Raw genomic sequence first — 18165 nt, 5'->3', positions numbered from 1 at the left:
TCCAAAATGAAAATCGTCATTTGGAAAATGCAACATTTTCAATGAACTGCCATGACAACTATAGCGTTAATATGCGAACGTATCCCTCCACTCCACTCGACACACACACACACACACACACACACATACACATACACAGTGACATTGGCAGCTGCCGCCGCAGCGCATTTTCTGCGTAATGGTCAAACAGCCTCATCTAATTCAATTTACCAAGTTGTAATCATTTCAGTGGAAATTTTCATGCGAAAAAGCTCTTTTAAATAATGTAGCACGGATATAGATCTACCATTTTACTATCATCACAAAATCGCCTGAAATTGAAAATAGCGCACGCAGTGTGAATAGAGTGTGCGAATTCAAAGCGACCATTGTTTGAATTGGTAAAATACGCTACTTGAAATTTCATTTAAACTTTTCGCTGCGGAAAATAAAAAAAAATTGTTTTTGCTCATTTCGATCTTGGTGCCGACCGACACCAGCACAATAACGTATACATATACGGTATATGGTGTGTTTTGAGGCAGTTTCACCGTGACTTGGCAGGAAAAAAAATAGAACCCATACACACAATTGGCTGCAAATTACACGAAAGCATGTGAAATTATAGTCTACAACTGTGTTTTAGATACTTTTTACAGCCCACACCACCAGTGGGTCGTTTTGGTAGCTTAAAAATTCCACCATTCCCGAGAAAGACGAAGAATGAGACAGACAACGTGCATAGAATTCGGTATGGATGGAGGTTTAATATCCATCGCGGTTAGTCCCTCTCATGCACAAGCACATTCTAGCGGGGAATATGCAGAGCAATGGCAATGACAGTAAAAATGCCAACTTACTTTCTACATAAAGTACTAAATGCAGGAGGATGATATAAATGCTTCGCTACTTTTTTTCGTTTCGTTTTTTTCTTTATGGTCGTCGATGAGCGTCACACATAAAAACATTCAGTTACAAGTGAAGTACACCTGATACAAATAATTTGGCCAAAGTAGAAAATAGGGGAGCTGCTGTTTTCATTTCGGATTTATATAAAGAGAGCGATATCGAATCGATCGAGAGGAAGAATGAGATATGGTGACGATGTTTCATTTCGTCCTCGTTTTTTTTATGTCGATTTTCAGTGGTGCTTGGTATAATAAGGAGCGTTGCTGGGAACGAGGCGAGAAGGGAATAGAAAAAGTCACACACAATCTCATTCAAAAGCTTGAGCACCGAACAGTAACACAAAAAAAATATATATGACAAAATGAAAGACTAAGGCCAAAGTTGCGGTAGCCTTAGATTAAATAATTTTTGATGGAGGTGATAAACATGGGTGTTCTTGCTCCCACACGCTCGTTCGTTCACTCCAATCATCCATTAGCATTGTGGAATAGAGCAAAAAGCGTAACGGCAAAACGCAACAGTAACATATATATATAATAGTACACCAAGCACCCCAAAAATACCATCGTATCGCATACTCATACTACCATTTAGTACATGCATTGCACGCTTAATCCACAAACAACACGAAGTGTGTTTTATGTGTTGCTCTCAACTTTTCTCTGATGTCATATTCCAAAAGTAGCGAGCACACACACACAACAAAAGGAGAAACAGCAATATTTATTAACGTTGTAAATGTAATTAAGGTGTACATGAAATAATTACAAAAAACACGCAATCTCATGGTCTTCAGGGGGGCCCTTCGAAAAGTGGATTCGGATCATCTACGGATGTGACACAAAGTATACGTGACGCTTATTTTGTGCTTCGTGATACAAACAATATGGTTTCTAACTACAATAATCGACGACGACGATGAGAAAGTGGAGGAGGAGGACGACAGTCACAATGCAGCAACATTCACCGATGCTCTTTCGCATTCGCACCCTTTGTTTTGTGCACGCTAAACCCGAAAAAAGAAAGAGAACGGCAATGAACCGCTCTCTCTCTTTCTCTTTCTCTCTCTCTCTCTCTCTCTCTCTCTCTCTCTCTCTCTCTCTTTCTCTTTCTCTTTGTCTTTGTCTTTCCAAATAGAATTCAATTGGAATGACAATTTCAGGTTTAGGGAAAACTTATTGTATCGCACCGCATTGGGAGATGGGGTGGATTCCGTTTGGGTTTAAACAAAAGCCGAATCAAATCCATTTCGAAATATGAGAATAAGGGACTTTTGTTGCGTTTGCATTCCGCAACTAGAAATTACAACGGCACAAGCAATTATGTGTACCGAATCGATGATATTATTGCCATTCTTATGGCTGCCATAAAGAAAATGAATTTTCCGGCCATTGTATGGAATTCACTTTTTGTACAAAAAAAATGTGGCATTCGTTTTGCCTGCGCCAGTACACCTTCGTGAAAAGGCATTTTTGTCGGGCTCCGGCAACACAACATGTATAAAACGGAAAACTTCTGGACAAGTTTTCGTAATTCGAAACGCCAAAAATTCAAAACAAAGAAACATATTGAATAATGAAGAAAAAAAAAATGGGCACAAAAAATGGGTAGCGAACGAAAGAAAAAAAACACACGCGAAAAACAGCCCTCGATTAGAAGCATATTGCACAGCATTGAACTTCAAAATACCATTGAAACTGTCCAAATTAACTGGCATCGCAGTCAAGCACAAAATAATTAAAATCGGAACAACACAAAATGAACACTAACTAACATAAATGAAAATGAGAAAATGCGCCACCAAAAGCAGAAAGCACACCATAGAGCCAGAGGAGAGAAAAAAAAGAGAAGAAGAAGCAAGAAGCGAAAAGAATTCTGTGAAATAAGCTAAAATGTGGCAAAACTAAATTAAAACATTGGCCCCTGACGGTATTCAAAATCTGTACAAACTTTTCTAATGACTTGACGCGATCCGAATCTAATTTGTAATATATACATTGAAGCGTCAATGCTGCCACCATCGGCGCTGAACACAACACACGGCCTCACGCTGGATGTGTATGTGTGTGTGTGTGTGTGTTTATGTATGTTCTCTCGTACAATTACATGCATCGTTTGCTTTTACCTTTCGAAAATCGATGGGTTCTGTTTCTCGACGCTATTTTCAATGTATTTCATTCAATGTGGCGAATTCGCACACCGCAAAGACAAAAGATGAAAGCAAAAGAACGGCCGGAAAGAAATGTGTGTTTAATCAAATTTCGAATAAAACACAGTGTGTTTAACACACTAAATAACGATGAGAGATAGACAGGTACGTGCAGAAGAAGAGAGGGAGAATAACATGTAGATAGAGCGATTGAGCTGGGGAGAGCGCAACATGCGAAGTGGGTATCACACACATTTTCGATGGTTAGATAGATTTTCGAGAGTGCTGCATTCAAAGAACATACACAGAGAACGTTTACCACACATTTGTGTTGGATGTTTATTTGAGCACGAAGTAGCATAATGTTTGGCAAAGAGAGTTTCACTAATGAGCGAATGCGAATGAGTATGTGTATGTTTTTGTTTGTGTGCATGTGTATGTATAGAGTGATTGTTCACCATCTGAGATCCATTCAAAACCAATCACCATTCCATTCTTTCGTCACGAAACGTTGCGAAGCGAAACCACCATCAATTGAATCGAAAATGCCAATACCAATCGTCATTTGCGAGCAAGCGATATAATTTCAGATTTCAAATAAATTTTGCCATTTACTCGGTGGCCAATGTGCGCGGCGGCAACTGTGGAAAATTCCAACGAAGCCAAACCTCATCCATTAAAATTCATAATAGTTATAAATTGAATTTTACGAACTTCCGGCCTTAAATATGAAAAGCAGCCACATCACACGGAACTCGTTTTCACTAAAAGGGCAATAAGAATTTTCCTAATTATTTTTATGGATATGCGCGCACGTTTTGTATCAAGAAATGTGTATAGTGAAATAGAAATAAAAAGCAACGCTATTAGGGTTACGTCATTCGCCAGCAAATGTCAAACAATCACACATACACACACACAGTAACGCACTCATGCCGAATTACGCAATCCTTCTTATGAGAGTGTGCGCTGAATCAGCTTTCTTTTGGCACTTATCAATTACACACATTGCAAATTCCATCTTACACAGTAGTTTCGATGAAAGATAGAGAGAAAGAGGGCTTGAAAATCAATTTCGGCACAACCGATCCAAATTCCTCTCGTCATTCCATTCAAATCCACTCGAAGACCTCCCTCTCACCATCGCACTAAAATCAATCGAATGTGTGTTTTAATAATCTTGAGTTTACAGTTTTTAATTTTATCGGGCCTCTTCTCGCATTTCCATGGAACGTCATTACTTTAATTCAATTGCACAATTTCTTCGCATTCGAATTGTTCTTACTTTGGCACATTATCGAAATCAGCCGGATTATCGATTGTTCAGTGGTTATATACATAAAGTTGGTATCATAATGCCTAAGAAATTAAAATGAAAGACTGGCAGCGGAAGTAAAAAATAAAGGAGAGAGTGAGAGAAAATATAATCCCAAGCACTCAATTCCATTTGTCGAGTTTTTTTTTCTTCCTTCGTTCCTATCTCCATTACTTTTCATTTGGTTTTACCTCCTCGTCGATTTAATTCGCTTTATGTTCGTTTGGGGAATCATGAACATGTGAATTCTGGAAAGCAACTCGACAAACACGCACAACGTTTACATTTCGAAAGCTATCTGCTCAGTGGCTCAACAGAGTATGGAGGCAAAAGCATCAGCAGCAGCAGCGACGGCAATGCGCGCACACACAGATCAAATACTTAAAGACTAGCTACGTACGATGACGCTCGCATTTTTTTCACTATCATTTTCCGATTGGGTGTTAGCGATTAAACCATAAATCTAATTTTCCGTTTCTTTGGTTCGGATGGTGGCGGTGTGGCCATTTCTTGGGTGGTTGTTCGTGCCGCAGCTACTGACGGTATTGTTGTTGTTGATTGGCTATTTCAGGGAAAAAAATCAAATTGAAATTGAATGAACACGAATACAGAAAATGGATAGTAAAAATTGATAAAGACTTATCTAATTCACCGGGAATGACTTTTGATCAAACGAGGCAGAACGGCACGGACAAAGGTGCGAGAATCGAGAGCGAGAGTAAAATGAGGGAGAGAGAGAGAGAGAGAGAGAGAGAGAGAGATAAGTGGCAAAGTAGAACTTTTAAGCACATACCATTTCAAATTATGTTCATCAAAACGCACACTAATGCCACACGCCAACCAGCCAGCCAGCCAGCGAGGCAGCCACCGCACGACTTTTGCTGTGACAGTTTATTTTTGTTGGCTTCCATTTGGAACTAAAATCCTTTGAGTGGTTTGCGATTTGCATTTCAACTTCTGCTTTTGCGCTTCTACTTCTCGTTCTTTGACCGTTTTAGCACCTTTCTTACACTTTCGCGAACCCAGCCACAATTTCTCAAATAGAATGACACATTCCGATGTGCGCTGCTCCGCCAAATGTTATTTAAGGTCTTTACCTCGCACCAAATCAAAGATCTGGGACACACAAGAATGAAACGCACGAACAATTAAATACACTTCAACATCATCACCTTTGAAAACGACAAGCCAAACATGGTACAATGGTAAATGTTTAGATGAAATGTTTGGTTTTTAGCCATTTTGCCATGACGTTCGCGCGCTCCATGCCCTCTTGCTGTGAGCGTATTATGATGACACAGTATCTCCATCACGGGTGCTTTTAGTTTTTTCCCTCTTTGGTGTGTGTGTGTGTGTGTGTGTCGTTCCAAAATGGATTTAGAGTTTGAATCATTTTAAACACAATACAGACAAAAACATGCACTGAAATGGATACGCGTGCACAAACACCACCAAAATGATGACACTATTTCGCCAAATGCCGTTTTGTAATCTCGCCATTCGGGCTCGCTTGATTTTAATAGCTGTAACCGAAATGCTTATATCAATAATGTTGTCTCGTGCAGCCGGCCACAGTTAGCGTGTGGCAATGCACACGAAGCCATCATCCATTAAAAGGTTATTGTTGTTGCACCGCCACCACCAGCAACAGCAGCAGCAGAAGCAGCAGCAGCTACAACGGAAAACGTTATTTGAATTTCCCTTTGATTTCCCTTCCAATAAAATTGCAGTAAAGTGTTCGATGTTCGGTTTATGCATCGCGCCCAGCACCCGAAATTCCCTATGTTTATACATGCCTGCATTCAATCCAATCCAATCCAAAAATCCAAATCGCACAGCGAATCGTCGGTGCACACGATGTGACTGGCTGTGTCCGATGCGCTGCGATGTAATATTTACTCGAGCATTGTTTGCCAAACTATGCCCGAATAAAAAAACAGACGAGAATGCACAAATGGAGCATGCTTGAGTGTATGTCGTGTTGCCTTGAGCATATTCAAAGCTATTTGTTTTGAATTTTTCAACTCGTCCCCCTGTCTGCCTGTCAGTCGGCCAGCCCAAGCACAACATTATTAAAGTAATATTCGTTTTTTTTTCGTCGTTCTCCGTGCTCAACGTCGACGGGAAATGGATTCTACGCCACGCCAACCGACACCATGTATGCTTGCTTGCGCTCACTCTCTATCGCTCTCATTTATTCGATGATCTAAAAATGGTCTTGTTTTCAGCGACAACTAAATCACATTAGCAGAATGGGCAAAATGATAATCCCATAACAATAATGCGCGATGTTTATGCTTTTCAACCTGCATCATCGATATTTGACTACTGATTCAGCGTTGCGTTTCTACACAGCAGCAGCAACAACCCGAAAATCGTGTTTATGTTCTCGATTGTACAATGTGTTGTTCAAATCGAAAAATAAGTGCAACGGGTTTTTATTTTCATCGCCACAACCTATTCATAATCCCCAGCACAGTTTGCCACAACAAACAACGGGCAATATGCTTTCAATTCTTCAATTGGTATAAATCGTTGTGCATGCACAGCAGACAAAATACGTTTTGTGAATGCCACTGCAAAATTACATCGTCTAAACGGCGAATCGATGTACAGATACAGAACAACAACAAAAATGCGAACACACCAAACTCGGCAATTCACAAAACATTCAAATTTTCTACATTTCGAATAATATTGTATACACAATACCCATGAAATAGACATATATATATATATAACAACACAACCAATGGTTGGGTTTCGATTGGAGCCTGCACACTGAAAACTGAATCGCAACAGGAAAAAAAGCAATAAATAAATGAAAAACGAAATATACGAACGAATAATGACCAATGGACATGTAGAATTGTACATTTTGCACATATCATTACTAATGATATCCATTTCATTTCCGCAAATAAAGCCGATTCCAGACAAATCAACCACAGTAGCCAGCAGGTGAGCCTGGCCATAGCTTCGAAATGTGTTTCATTATATTATGTCTCGCTATGTGTGCATATGAGTATATATATATATACACAATAGTTTGTCTGTGGATTCATTTTGTCGAAACGCATTGAAAACCATTGAAATTGGGCATCGTCGACATACAAACCAGCCGTTGTTCGTTTGTCGGCCTATTCAAATATCCCAAAATGAATCCTCTTCGTCCGTGCATAGCAAATATACCGAGCAATGGAATTTCATCAGTCGAAAATGATAGGTTTTTTGTTTCTTTTCTGTGGAGAGAAAGGGAAAATAAACACGGATATGAAAGAAAAAAACATATTTTGACGCATGACCCTTTGCTGTTCACCATAATTGGTACATCTCTTGGATGAAATGTGTAAGTCGAAAAGTGAAATCAAAACCACCGCGTACTTGAAACGAAAAATGCAATTTATACCTGATGTTTATGCGGTGTGGTGTTGTAGCCGGCCAGCCAGCAGACCTATGCAAAAGTATTCATTGGATTTAAAATCTGATATAAATATTAATCAGTTGTCGAAAGAGAAAACAAAACAAAATGTTGAATAAAAAAAGCAAATGCAATCGTTTTGAATGGTGTCTGTACACACATTCATTTGGTTTTGTATTGCTGAATGCTCTTCATCCGATTACCAGCTGAAACGTGGCGCTTTGCAAACGATAATGGCACCCCGAAAATGAATTCAAAAACTTGCGTACAATGGCGGGCGCATTTAATCTGAAAATCCGAAAAATGTTGCAAACATTTTAGAGAACTTGGAAATTGTGCTCGCATTTAAAAGCTATTTCCCGTCGTCCATCGCTTCATCCCGAAGGTGAATTATGGAATGAGCAAAAGATCGGACGCGAACAATGGAGCACAACAAACGAAGCCGATTTAAAATAAAAATGCAAAAATTAAACACTCGCATTCATGCAAACAAATAAACCGACCAATCCGAATAAAAAAGAAGCGAATAAAATCACAGATAGCAGGTGTAAGTGAATTTGTGACTATGCGCTCTCGGGCTTTTTCTCGTTGGCTGCTGCTGCTGCTGCTGTCGCTGCCGTATCTTTTATTTCATTTCGTTTACGGCATTCGATTCAAAGTTTTGTACTTTTCTGTAATTTAAATGGAGAAAAAAAGAACAAAAAATTAGCAGGATAAACAATTGTCCATCAATTTATCATGCCGTCTTGTTTTACATTGCCGCATCAAATATGCCGTCTTATTTTGCGTTGCCGCATCAAATATGCAGTCTCTGTCTAACATCCACTGCATAAATTGCATAAATATTGAACACGATGGAATATTCCAAAAGCACATCGAAAGAAAATTGTTTAATGGACGAGATCGGATATTACGATTTGCATTAATTAAAAAGTATAAATTCATCCATCCATTGCATAGCTCACCCATCTCTCCACCATCCCTTGCTACTGGTCGGAGATCAAATTTCAGCCAAAATTCACGCAGCACACAGAATTGCAATTGTACAAAAGTGCATCAAAATCGTTCGTTCGTTCGTTCGTTCGTCTTGCTCGGCATGTTTTAGTCGAAAATCTTAAGATAAATGACGTTGTGGAGTCGACAAATGCCACTTTTTACTCGACACACACACATATATACACATCACTCTCACACACACACATACTGTCTCTTGCACAACGACTGAATCCGTTCTACGGAAGAAGCTAGATTTGCGCGAAAATTTAATTTACTTCAGTTTCCATAAATTAGGATGCATTGTAGCCTCGAGCAGATATGAAATCGTACAAAGTGTGTGATTATTATAGAAAACACACATTCTCGCTGGAGCGATGTGGTGTAAAATGTTGTGCCGCATGTATTAGGGTTGATTATCAGTATTGTATTTTGTGTCTGTAGTAAAATATTTCGGAGCTTATGAAATGGCTGATTTCTTCTCTTGGATCTGTTCCTGTTCCGCTTCCGTTTGATGATTTTCACGAGTCAAAATTGGCCGGTTGAAATGGTGAAATTATCGGTCGTCCCTAGCGCATGCAAAAATATATTTGCATACATCAATGTGCAGCTTAATTATTTTAATTTTGTTTTTCATCAGAAAAAAAAAAATGGTTCCGCTAAGAGCGATGTATCGTTGTGCCAACGTTACGAAATCACGCAAATCTCGTGTATATATATATATGAATGTCCGAGAATGAAAACGCAACTTCTATTCACAACACATATAAGTGAAACAAAAATAAAAAAAATTTATTGAAATGAAACAACACAATCGAATTTTTTCAAAGTGTAACAACAAAAAAGATTTTTTTAAAGTGTAACATCGGTGTGTAGTAAGTGTAACAACATACCGATGTTACACTTTAAAAAAATCTTTTTTGTTGTTACACTTTGAAAAAATTCGATTGTGTTGTTTCATTTCAAAAAATTTTTTTATTTTTGTTTCACTTATATGTGTTGTGAATAGAAGTTGCGTTTTCATTCTCGGACATTCATATATACATTGACATTTCCATTGCCATATATTCCATGTCTCGTCGTTTCCGTTGCTCACTCTCTCACTCCGTTGACAGACACTTCGTGTGAATGGGCCTTTTGTTGTCACATTATTGCCATATTATTTTAAAAAATTGATTTAATGCTGAATGTAATTCAATCCGATGCAGCATTTGAATATGACGTGATGCGAGAATAGTGAAAATGGTTCAGTGTTCGACGGCGCAGCTTTTTTTTCCAATTTTTCCAAATTGATGATGATGATGATGATGATGATGACGCTCGACGGCTTATGTGCTTTTCTTGTTCGATGTCAGAACCACGTCAACACCACATTCCATACATATGTATATAAACCCATTCAGTTGACTGTGTGTTTATGTGTTCATTAATATCATTCATACACGATGTTATAAGCATCGCTCATCGTCGTCATCGTCGTCTTTGTTGTTGTTGCTGATGGTGCTTTTGCTCGCCTCGTTCAGCATCGTGAGATTAGATTGCTGGCGTATTGAGAGAGATATGATTTCCGACAATCGACCCCATACGATTACATGCAGTACAGTATATCTTACGATGGCTGGAAGGCAATTTACGTCATGATCTGGAGAATTTTCATCCTTCACATTCGATACAATGTCCATAATTAATGAATATTTATTCATTATTGATAATGAATTGCATTTAATTGAGAGAGCAAGCGAGCAAGCGAGCGAGAGAGGGAGAGAGTGAGAGTGTGGGAAACACGTGGTTGCGTGGTATGATGTGGATAAGCGAGTTTGGTTTGCAATACATATCGATAAGCAGTGTGCTGCTTCTTTCTTCGTCGGTTCTCCTTTTTTGTACGATGCACTTACAACGCTCTCATAATTAGCAATCTATTGATGTTAGATGAACGTGAGCTGCAGATAGAGTGCAAGCACACCCCATACTTTAGACGGTAATTGTGCTCATTTTAAATGGGATCAATTAAAAATGGTTGCGCTTATTTGTTTTATCAATTTAACTCGTTTAATATGAAACAATTGGATAATTGTGCAAAAATGATGTCTGCATCATTTATATTCGCCAAAAAGCCACATCAGATGCCACATACTCGAGGCTTTTATTTAAATAAACCGCTACTTTTTTTTGCGTCACATTTTCAATTCATTTGACATTCAGTCTATGCAATAATGTTTTCAACACATCATCTCGCAGACACACAATTTTATTCGAATGAATTCATTCATTGCAATTGGCTGTGCATTTCTTCGGCACGAACATTTCAACTAAATTGGATGGACTATGATACAAATTATGCTATTATAAAGTCTGTATACACATATGATTCCATTGGGTATATAATATTCATGCTTATGTATTTTCACTCCTTCACTCGGTTCGCTGTTGTTTTGTTTTTTTTCCAACATCATCTCAAATTGGCCGCCATGAAATGTTTCATTTTTCTTCATTAAACACAATGATTTTGTGCCGAATGAAATGGAATCCGAGACTTTAAATGCGTTGGATGTGCTTCATTTTCATGAAAGCTTTGTGTTTGTTTTATGCGAACATGCAACACTCGAAAATACCCATTCGGCGGCGTTGAGAGTTAACAACACTGTTCTGGTGTGCGAAAGAGTGGACGGGAAAAACGATAGAAAAAAATAGAATCGGATCTTATATATATATATATATATATATATATATGTGAATAGCATGAGTGGATATTAGAGATTTCCAACGCGGAGAGAAAAAACGGTCGAAACATAAATATTTTAGGGGAAAAATTCCCTTGCATCAAATTGAACGAACGGAATAATGTTTGATTGAACGAGGGTCGACGGATTTCAATTTTCAAACTCTCGTCGAGTTTTTCTGCAAGCACAAACACAAGCAATAGCGAACGACAGAAGAAAATCAATATGTGTCGAAATTTTTTCGCATCGATTGAGACAAGAGTTAAGTGTATGAAGAGAGCGAAAGCCAGCAAAGAAAGACGATGAAAAGGACAACTACGATGACTATGACGACGATGTCGGCATCTGAATCTGAAACTCAAAAATTTTATGTGGACACTTTTTTGTTGTTGGCATTGGATTTTTGTTTGAAGGGTGTGTGCATAATAACGATGCAAAAAGAATGGGGAAAAGAAGAAAGAAATATGTTAATGGGAGATAGCAGGCAAATCGTCAGGCTCAAAATCTGATTTATGCATGACGCATATCCGACATAGAGCCAAACGAGCCTAGAAGAATCATTCGACATGCATAAATCTCACTTTTGCTGGACGTGAGGCACAAGCGAAATGGTGCCGTATCGGTGGCATGTATTTTTTTGCATACACGCACATTGATTGCCTATCTCAAATGCGTATCGTTTTGTCCAAATGGAATCTATATTTATAGAGGATTTGACAAATCGTTAATAACAATAGCGAATAAGAAAGGGAACACCATACCGAAACAGAAGATGCAGAAGAGAAAAAAAAACAAGCCCCACGGTGGCAATGAATGAGAGTGAAAATGTCGAGACGATGACGTTGCTTCGTTTACTTTTTTACCAGATCATTTTTATTTTAGCTTCGGGGATTGTCTTTCCGATGATAATTTAACCATTGTCGTCTTTTTTCGGTTACTTAAATATATACTATTTTTATATTCTTTTCTTGTCTCTATTTTCTATCCCTTTTTCCCTCGCTCTTGTCGATGGCCATCATTTTCTGAATCGGAGCAGTGATAAATTCAACATATCAATCGAACGACCTGAGTGGCACCGAAGAGGATGTACTCTATCAGAGCGACGCATCGTTCAGTGCAAAATTAGATAATTCATATTCGCACAATAATAAACAAAGCTATAACAAAAGTGTTTCTAATGGCGACAAAAGCCAAAGTAGCTCTAGTGTAAATAATTTAAATAGAAATAGTAAAAGCAGTAGGTACAATAAAAGTAATAATGTAAAAAATGTCAGCAACAAACAGTTGAATGCGAAGCCACTAAATAAAGTGGAAACAAGTAAAGGTGTGACCAAACAGACGACGGGCAGTGGCATCAGCACCGGCGACGGCGGAACAAATCAAAACATATTGCAAATTGATGATGACAAAAAGAATGTAGATTTTTACAATACAATTATTGATTGGAACCAAAACATTGACACAAACCAGCATCCCGACACGGAAAGCACAAGTGATAATGATAATAATGACTATAGTTACAACGGCAACAACGCTGCATCAGGTTGGTTAACATTTCTATTTATGTGCAATCAGCAATAAATGTAATTCATTTGCCAAATATAACATATCTCTCACTCTCCCTCCCTCTCTACCCTGCACATTGAATTCCTTCGACGCATAAATGCATATATATGTAAATTCCATTTGAAATTAACGCAAATTACATGAAATTCTGAATCAACAATTTCCGGTTATTTTACCCACAGATGACACTGACGAAGATGAGGACGATCTAGATTATAATGGTAGCAGTAGCAGCGGCAGCGATAGCATAGTTATCAAAATTGGATCGAAAGATGAAAGTTCGAGAAAATTGGTCGACAATACGGATGCGGGCAAACCATCACCGCCAATGACAGCATCACCATCGGCAGCACTACCATCAACGGTTCGGTCAATTGTTATCGATTCGATGACGTTGGTCGAACCGAATACCGTGGGCACAAGCATCAATGCGTCCGCATCGACCGCAAATTCTAATTATAATTACAATAATGAAAATTACTACTCCAAAGACGATATGTCTGTGTATGATGATGTGAACAACAATCGTCTGAATCTGCGTAGCAGCAGCACCAGCACCAGCACCACTATCAATAATAACAACAACAACAATGGCCGCTCCAATGCTTATGAAGAACGAAACATTTATGTGGCTAATAACGTTTTGAGCGACGGCACTGCCAACGAATCCGTCAAAAGCTATATTCACATTGAAGTCTACAAAGGCAATTTGGATGGAACGGTGACAGCAAAGCCAAAGGAAGTGAAATCAATAAATGCATTTGATGTCAAAGCAACGGCGAAATCAGTGCAACTGCTGAATTTGCATAATGGCACCGATAGAACAGCGGAAATTTCAACCACAAAACCGTAAGTACATTACACGTCTGTCTGTCTGTCTAGTCACATCAGCTATCCTCCATTTAATGAATGATAACCATAATTTTGTTCAATTTTGTTCGAAGCAAACAGACGGAACGAACGAACAAATGAAAAGAAAAGCGAAAAATATGTAGATATGGCGAATTAAGTGAAATTTTTCAAATTCCGTTTTGTTCTGTGATTACAGGGAGCCATGTCTTCTGGATTGCGGTTCCGATGGCGTATGCGACAACGGCGAGAATGCGATGCGATGCCTGTGTCCCTTCGGCAAAAGTGGAACTAAATGCGAGAACGGTAGGCAAATTTGAAATCTCATTTGCATTTCTGATTTCGATGAATTGGACCATATTTGCATTTTTAAATTTTCCGAAACGCGCTCGAGCGCCGATGCAAGAGCGGGTAGGGGCGATGTAAGGCCAACGAACGATGCTGCTCAGCCTCAGCTCATAAAAATGCGTTTGCATGGTAAATTTGCTCTTGACATACCATGCGATCGTCAAGTGTAATTTGAATGCATTGCTCGTATTTTATGTGATGATTCGGGCTCTCTGACACACCGTGCGCTCATCTCTAGTGTAGTGTATGGGTGCGCTGCGCTGTGCTGTGCATAGTGTAAATGATTTGGTATTTAGTCCGTCGTGTTCAGATTTCGTAATGCTGCAGTGAGCCAGAGCGCCACGTGACAGCTCCATTAAAGTCAAACAACAACCTCCTATTACACAATAACATAACATTTTATGCGAATGCAACAGTTATCAAACAGATCATCCTGTTATGAGACTTTTTCTGTGTGTGTAGTTGCTCGAGCAAAATTAGAATTTTCGCAATGACTATCTGTCTGATGTCTACCGGTACACTTTCTCTGTGTATCTGCATGTGCGTGTGTGTACAATGGTGAAAATGCATTCGTGTGTCACGAATATTGCATTCGATCTCGGTGAGCTGGATGCTTTCGTTGAAAGTCAAACGCACTCACATTTTGAATGTAGATGCGGAGAACAGAGAATAGTGAATGGCATAGAGCCTTTGTGCGCTTGAAACCAAGCGACATACAGAATATTTGAATAACTTTCGACGACACAGAACGGGTGAGATATTGCACAAAACAGCATTTGTGCCCGTGTCTCTCTCTTTCTCTCTTTCGGTATATCCACAGTTCTTGGCGCGCGCGAGAAAGAGCGAACGAGCGAATGGTTGCGCGTTTACTCATTCGCCTACACAAGACTACGTGATAAAGGCTCACCGTACATATAAATGATTGCTTTTTGTTGCTTACCACCTACGTTTTGTGTGATTGCGCGATTGTTAATGCGAATGTAATGGCTACGGCAACAACAACGGCGGCAGCCACTGTATGATATGGCACCCCAAATAGGAAACTAAAATCATAAATACGGAAGATATTTGTGCAGTATCCAGAGTAATGGCAAAACGGAAAAACACAAAAGGCAAAACACACATATATATAATAAACCAGCGCTTGAGCGTCACCACATTGAGCGCCCACCAAACACACATTCACTGCACACTGTTGAATGGCGAAATTTTGTGGTAATGCTGCTTCACACAATATCGGCATAGTTATAAGAAAATTAATAATGCCATTCTTTCACTCAGCAAACCACAGAGTCACAGTTCCATGAACAGACACACATCCCCATACAAAAACGCACACATACACATTCACAGAAAAGGAACAACCGCCAGGCTCATTTTGCTTTAGCAAAAACAACAACCACTGAAGCACCAACCGTGTGCCTGTGCATCGTCTGTTTCCACACTTTGTTTTAAGCTACCGTTTTTCTTTCTTCTTCCATTCCATTTCGCGTTTTCGTGTGCCATTCTATTCGAAAGGCATTGTGTGTGTGTGCCCTGTGCACCCCAATCCCCCGAACTTCTTTGTGTTTGCGTGTCATTTTCTGTTTGGATTCTGCACCGTTGTGTTATTCGTTGTGCTGTTTTAAATCTGATACGGAAACAATTGCATTATCATTGCTTATGGGTGCATCAAACAGTTTATGTTTTATCCTTTCGCCATCTTCTATGGCTTTCGGTTTGTTGTGGTGATGAGGATGATGATGTTGATTTTGATGGTGCAGTGGTTGTACGCTACACTCAATCTTCGCCATAAGGATAACATAATTTAGAATAAATCAATGGAAAACACTTAAAAGAAATAATTAGAAGAGTAAGAGCAGTTGTGTGTTTTACTTTTTTTTCTCCATCCCATTTATCGTTATCTACTACCACTGTTACGTTTTCCGTGCGCGAATAGCGAAGACGTAAAACAAAAACAGTTGATTTCTGTTGGCAGCATTCCATTGTTTTCCACAGCGCTTTTATCATCGAAACGCGAACAACGAACAAAAGGGTCGCATTTTTCATAAAAATCTTCTCTCTTTTCTCTCGTCCACCTTTTTTCCCCCGTGCATGCATTTAACGAGCAACACATTTTGCAAAAGCTTGATAACTACAGGAAGAAAGCTTAAAGTCCTTCCACCGAAATCGTTTGCGGTTAATTTTAGTTGTGTGTTTTCATGTTTTGCCTAACTATTCTTCCGCTTTTTTAGTCGGTCGGGAAATCCTCTAAGCTTTTGACAAAATGAACACGCAAAACACTCACGCGCACTCACACACAAACGAACACCGCTAATACGAATCCAAATATTTTTGTGCCCAGTTGTTTTTGCCGCTACACATTCCACACGCCACACCAAATCAGCCAACGAAAAACAACCGACTCGAATTTCGGTCGGAGCGAAGTTTGTGAACGAAAAAAAACACTGGCGCGCGGGCCCAGTACACACGCATACAGCCGAGTGACATATTATTTATACATATTGCTGAAATTGAATTGGACGCATTGGCTTCGGCTTTGGCTTTGGCTACCGACACGCACAAACATTTGAGTTCATCGAATTTCGGCTCAACTAATTTCAACATAATTTCAAACATTCCATTCTCAATGAGTTCCGAATTGAAAAATCGTTGCCGTCGGACATTTCGTTAAATTGTTTTCTTTCTCCGTCTCTCTCTCTCTCTCTCTCTCTCTCTCTCTCTCCTTCTCGTTCCATTTTTCCTTTTGCGCTCCTGAAATAGGCTTCCGTTTCCACAACTTATGTTTAGCTATTAATAATAAACCATTATTAAGCGACTTATTACTTTTTGCCCGTCCGAAACCAAAGCGTGTTTCCAGTGTCAAAAATGAATGGGTGAAAATGGGCGTCAAATGGGGAATTTTCTACTCATTTGTCCATACCGATGGGCTATTTGGTTGCATGATGAACAGCAAATAAAAAAAAAACACCAACGGAATTAAATTGTAAAGCTGGAAAAAAAAACCTTTTGTACGTCAGTTGTTTTTTTTTTCATTCGAATGGTTATGCAGTGTCAGCAATGAGATTGCTCCAATTACGGAAATTGTTTATTGAAATTGTAGCCGATGTGTATCAACCGAATCAGCATAATAACACGTTTGTAATTAACTCTTTCTTTTTTCATACGTGAATGTATATAAAATTTTTTAACGCTCTATTGTCGGTGTTTTCCTTTGCACCAGCGTTTTTTTTTATTCTCATGAAGTTTCTCACTCCGATTTTTTTTCCTCTCTCGAGCAAACAGCCCAGTATGTCTTCAACTATGTGTGTGTGTGTATTTGGTTTCTTCTTTCTTTCTCTTTTGCACGTCATTGGCAGCAATCTTTGTGCCCCATCGCATATTTAAAATTTTCCAATTCATTAAATACTGATGGACAGCATAAAAGAAAAGGTATGCTGTTCTCCGTGTGCATGGTCTGTTTATTGATTGTGCAATGCTGTGATGTTCGTTCACGAAAACAACAGAAGATAGATCGCTTCAGTTGGAACACATAAGCTATTTTCAATAGACAGCAATACAATATAGACTGTTACTATGTGGTATATTACATACACATTCATATATGTATACAACTACATTCAGCCGGCCATCTAATTTGCTGTAACAGTTGAGGCGGTTGTCTCTTGTCCATTGTATCCAATATATTCCTTTTTGTATTCGGCCTATTGTTAATCGTGCGATTTGAATATACTGCGGTTTCGTTTTGTTTTGCCGGAGAGTGATTTCCAATTTGGATTGACATGCATTTCCCAGCCAACGGTAACAGCTGTGGAAATGGGACGCACAACAGAATAGAGCGGCAGAGAGAAGGGATGAGAGAGGACAGGAGAGGAAAAAAAAATTGCTGCTAATGGTAAAATTAACTCAAACAATA

General features: G+C 39.0%; 1 protein-coding gene across 1 annotated transcript in view; it reads left to right on the top strand.

The window, feature by feature from the left end:
* The window catches only part of LOC129578841 (uncharacterized), a 125666-nt gene that overhangs the window by 27785 nt on the left and 79716 nt on the right, over nucleotides 1-18165 (top strand). Inside the window, exons 4-6 of the mRNA XM_055468023.1 lie at nucleotides 12523-13029; nucleotides 13235-13901; nucleotides 14101-14207. Coding sequence (XP_055323998.1) covers nucleotides 12523-13029; nucleotides 13235-13901; nucleotides 14101-14207 — 1281 coding nt within the window. The remainder of the gene's footprint in view (nucleotides 1-12522; nucleotides 13030-13234; nucleotides 13902-14100; nucleotides 14208-18165) is intronic.

Source organism: Sitodiplosis mosellana, unplaced genomic scaffold (genome assembly GCF_009176505.1).
Source record: "Sitodiplosis mosellana isolate CC-2019 unplaced genomic scaffold, AAFC_SMos_1.0 Smas_scaffold_6226, whole genome shotgun sequence".
NCBI lineage: Eukaryota > Metazoa > Arthropoda > Insecta > Diptera > Cecidomyiidae > Sitodiplosis > Sitodiplosis mosellana.
Note: the sequence above shows the minus strand (reverse complement) of the source record. Positions and strands in the feature narration are given on the sequence as shown.